The 4,452-nt window shown below is 44.4% G+C and overlaps 1 protein-coding gene across 1 annotated transcript; it reads right to left on the bottom strand.

Annotated features, from left to right (window-relative positions):
- Window positions 1–224: 224 nt before the first annotated feature.
- LOC101753129 (N-alpha-acetyltransferase 50) lies at window positions 225–2,913 on the bottom strand. Its single transcript, XM_004969076.3, has 3 exons — window positions 2,563–2,913; window positions 2,029–2,151; window positions 225–812 (listed from the first exon to the last, which is right to left on the bottom strand). The coding sequence occupies exons 1-3, from the start codon at window positions 2,753–2,755 to the stop codon at window positions 595–597; spliced, it is 534 nt and encodes a 177-aa protein (XP_004969133.1). The 5' UTR covers window positions 2,756–2,913; the 3' UTR covers window positions 225–594.
- Window positions 2,914–4,452: the final 1,539 nt, after the last annotated feature.

Below are 4,452 nucleotides of genomic sequence, written 5' to 3'. Positions count from 1 at the left end.
ATTATAGATCGTTTTAATTTAAATTATTTTTTTTAAGTTGTGTTTGGAATAGAGGGAGTACATGGTCAATGCATCCGAACACTAACGGCAACATCACCGGCTATGCGACATCGCCTACTTCACCAACATCCCCGGCCATCGATAACTCCGCCGAAGTTCACTGCATATCGAGCGCTTCATACGGCAGAAACATAGCATCACAAAAGAATGAAGGCCTACCATGACACATCTGAACCGTCATGACTCTTAACCAAAACGAGCATGCCAAAGATCCTGACATCATGATTCATCAAAATACAAGCCCGAACCTATGCCGATTTTTCCCATGTAACATCATAGCTCTCCCACGAACACATCGAACCAAGAAACCGTTGGGGCACGAATCCATGCCCTGAAGCAAGTGGAAAAAAAAGAGCAGTCTCAATGTAAAATGATAGTCTCAGTGCTGTATAGCAAGGCTACCCAGACGTCTATAGCGTTAGAGCTCACAAAAATGGAAACACAGCACGAACTGCCACAGAACAGCAACTATCTCCACCAGAACTCAGGAGGTGGTGGTGGTGGTGGTCTCACAAAAGGTGGGCGGGTGGCTGATCATTTCTTTGTAGCAGCCTGGCCGATAAATTTTGTAAGAACATAGCAATCTGGCGGCGTTATGTTCATGTAGTAGTTATGTATCGTCTGTGTTATTTCAAACCCAAACTTCTTGTAGAAAGCGATGGCGTCGTCGTTATTTGTCTGAACATGCAAGTATATCTCAGAGATGTTCTGCTTCGCAGAGAGATCAAAAACATGGTTCAGCAGCTTTGTACCTGTCAACATAAAATCAATCAATTATAAGATGCTATAGATCTTATTATGCAGAACATTCTTATGTTCAGAGTGCAAAATTTCAGAATGATGTTTTCTTTTTGCAATTTGTAGCCCAACCATGAGAAGTCAACCAAAAAAAATATTCATATTCTTTTTCAACTAGCTTCCATCTACGCAAGCAAGAAACAGCACAGGTAGCAAACCAAAGTTGATAAGGAATAACATCCGGATACAAACTTTCTTATCAAATGCTTTCTTGCGTCTTTATTTATAAAACCACCATATGGACCTATTTGCTCTTAGAATGGACTCAAATGTAAAAGGCAAAAATTGCAGCACAATGTCCACAAGTAGCGTCAGATTTTATTGTTAGCTCCTAAAACTCTATCTGGAATCTATGAAACTTGATGGCGAGAAAATTCATGAGCCTGTTTCTGGTTCTTTACTTTATGGAAACAATAGCAGAGTCAACAAGTGGTGTTACCTTAGTATTTAGCTAACTCTGAAACAATCACGGGAGTAAAATGACCAAGAGGCTAGCTGTCAAAGGCTAACCTTATGAGCTCCAGTGTCGGGGCTTAAAACATGTGTGTTTGGATTTTTGGTTAAAAAAAACACGGTTACAGGCGAAATTCTACACAAAGTCATTATCAAGCTACACAGTTATTGCGCAATGATTCTTTAACCTTCCTGTTGAAGTTAGAAAGTATTTTATATTTGACATGAAAAGAACAATCAAGTAATAACACTGATTATTTAACATGAGGCTTCAGTTGTGCCAAAGAACAAGCACACTAAATTTTAATATGTGATTTTCTGTAGTGACACTTGAAAATTATTGCTTAAGCATTGAAAAGAAGCAGCAATATGCACCAACTCTACTAGCAGGATCAGAAAGCCATATGCGGTTAAATGCAAACAAGTTGAGAAGATAGTACTAACACGAATGGTATCAGCACTTTGGAGATGCTCTAGCAAATAAACAGCTGTAGTTCAATTTTTTTATATGTTTTAACAGAATGTGTCACTTAACAATAATATTGTCAACTAAAAAGCACATACGATGTTCTAAACAAGATGTAGTCATCGCATATCAATCCAAATTAATGATGATGTACGCATATCTATTCACTTCCGGAGCATCGACCACGGCAAAAAGGTTGATCTTCACAGTCCACATACATGAAAAAATGAATTAGAAGGTGAAACACTCACCGATACCAAGGCCACGATACGGCGCCAATACACCCAAGGTCATGATGTAAACTCGGACCGCCCCTCCTTCCTTCTTCTCCAGGCGACATGCTATCGCACCGACACATATATCGCTGTAGTAAGCTGCACAAATGCAGGGAAACGAGCAGAAGCTATCAGCATCACCCCCAAGAGGGGCAGCAACCGATTCCAAACGGAATCAGCTGGACCCAACAAAAGAATCAATATAAACAGTATCTGCCCCAAATGCATCGGTACAGCATGGGGCAATCACATTACATTGCCCAGCCAAAACACCACAGCTACCAATAGCCTCCAAGATCGGCGCTAACCAAACAAATCACCCCTTTTACACATCGCCTCCGTCTGAATCCTAACGGCCTGTTCTTAAATCAGGCCGCAAATGCTCATATTTTGGGGCTCTAATCGCAGATCCAATGACTCAAGGGAACCAATCATGGATTAAACAATCGAACAGAGGATAAAGGGGGGCGAGACGGAGAGGGGAGGGGTGGGATGGGTGGACGGGCGCACCGAGCTTGGAGAAGTCCTTGGATGCGATGGCGTCCTGGTAGTACTTGTCGTTGTAGCGGACGGGGAAGAGCGCCGTGTTGAGCTTCTTGAGCTGCATCACGTTCTTGTCCCGCACGCCGTCCAGCGACGTCCGCTCGGCGCCGCCGCCGCCCTTCTCCTTGCTCGCGGCGACCTCCCCGTCCCCCGCGCCCATCCTCGCACTCCCTCCTTCCCGTACGGCTCCTGTCCTCTTCCCTCCTTGGCCGCTCTTTCTCGTCGGAGGAGTTTGAGCGTTGCGTGCGACGCGAGCAGGGGCGGCGGTGGCGTCTGGCTGACCTTCCTCCCTGGTGCGGTTGGTCTCCCAGCCAAAAACCCTTCTTCCGGCTCTCCTTTTGGCTGTTCCCGGCTCCTCTCGCTGGTACGTGGGGCCCACCCTGCAGCCACGGTGGAGAGGTGGTCTGCAAAGAGCCAAAGATGATGTTGCGTTGCGTGCGCTAGCAAGTTGCAACCAGATCACACCTTGTTCTTTATTCTCCTTTTAGCCTTTTATAGGTAGAAAAATGATGCGAGTATTTCCAAATTCCAAGCGATTGAATCGTTTTATACTTTTATATGAAATATGATCAATTTCTTTCTATCACAAGAGTTTACTAGACCGGTCGATATTTTCAACAATAAGATATGATTAACTGCAAACTAATTCGGTTGTTCCAAATATCAAATAATTTTGAGCGGAGGGAATATTACGAATATGATGTTCGCATTCAAGCTTACTTGTAAAGCTTCAAAACAAGAGAAGATAGGCATGGAGGTTACATCCACGGCAATATACGTACTGAGTTTAGAAAAAGAAAGGTATATTATGTTACCCTCAACAACTTTTGATCGTTTCACCTCTGTATAAAATATCAGCTCAATTTGGTCCCATATACAATTCAAATTTACCCACGTCACCCCTAGTGAATTTATATTCTTTTTTTCCCTAATGCAACTTGTGTTGGAATATTGTGAGTGGTAGTTAACACTATGAGCTATGTTAGAAAAGTAGTTCAAAAATTTTCGTGATTAGTTTTATCAGTTGTGAGCATATGATATATTTTATCCTTCAGATATAAAATGCATGAAAACTACAAAAAATTATTGTAGCATTTTTCTAATTTAACCTACAATGGCATGTATGATCTTACAAAACTTAAATCCAAAACACAACACAACTCACACATTGGAGGGGGAAAAAACTAGTTTCTTTATAGGGTGAATTAGATCACATTTCAAGAGTTATCAAGTTGTGATATTTATTAGAAAGATTAAATAGACAAAGCGAATTATTTTGTGTTATAAAATTAGGTTTAACATCTGAAGTAACAAATCCTTTCAAATATCTACACAGGCGACTGGCAAGTGTAATACCTGCGCAGAACGGGTAGTCCGGGGAGTCCAGGGTGCCATGGCGATGCAGAGACTCCCGGGTACGCGTGCGTTCGTGACGGAGGATTCAGAAGACAATTTAGACCTTTTTGGGTGTGAAGGTGTCCCAGTTGAGCTTCGTCATCGGTGGAGCCCCAATTGGCGCCCGGAGGGCGTTGTAGAAGTCGGTCGCCCGCGGCTTGGCCGCGTGTGCTCCGAGCACCCATCGATGGTTGGGGTGGCGGTGCAGCTCAAGGCCAGCCACGGCGCCCACGAGCTGGTCCAGCTCCGCCGCTGCGGCCATCGTGAGCTGGGGCTGCAAGTCGCCGTAAGGGATCCCCCCTCTGCCGTGGCCACCTCCGCCACGGTGATGTCGACGTCGAAGCAGTGCAAGATGAGGGAAAGGAGGGTGTCGCGGAGCATCCCAACCTCAGCCCAGCGGTCGTACCAGAAGGAGGTCGTCTCCCCATCCCCCACTAAGACCATGGTCAGGGCGCGGTTGTA

This window comes from Setaria italica, chromosome V, assembly GCF_000263155.2.
Source record: "Setaria italica strain Yugu1 chromosome V, Setaria_italica_v2.0, whole genome shotgun sequence".
Lineage (NCBI taxonomy): Eukaryota > Viridiplantae > Streptophyta > Magnoliopsida > Poales > Poaceae > Setaria > Setaria italica.
This window is presented reverse-complemented; position numbering and strand designations above follow the sequence as displayed.

Excerpts from the sequence above, each read along its gene's own strand:
- LOC101753129 (XM_004969076.3), bottom strand. The coding sequence starts at position 2,755 with ATGGGCGCGGGGGACGGGGAGGTCGCCGCGAGCAAGGAGAAGGGCGGC. Across the intron at positions 2,152-2,562 it reads CAAGGACTTCTCCAAGCTCG|CTTACTACAGCGATATATGT; the intron begins GTGCGCCCGTCC and ends GCATTTGTGCAG. Across the intron at positions 813-2,028 it reads GTATCGTGGCCTTGGTATCG|GTACAAAGCTGCTGAACCAT; the intron begins GTGAGTGTTTCA and ends TTATGTTGACAG.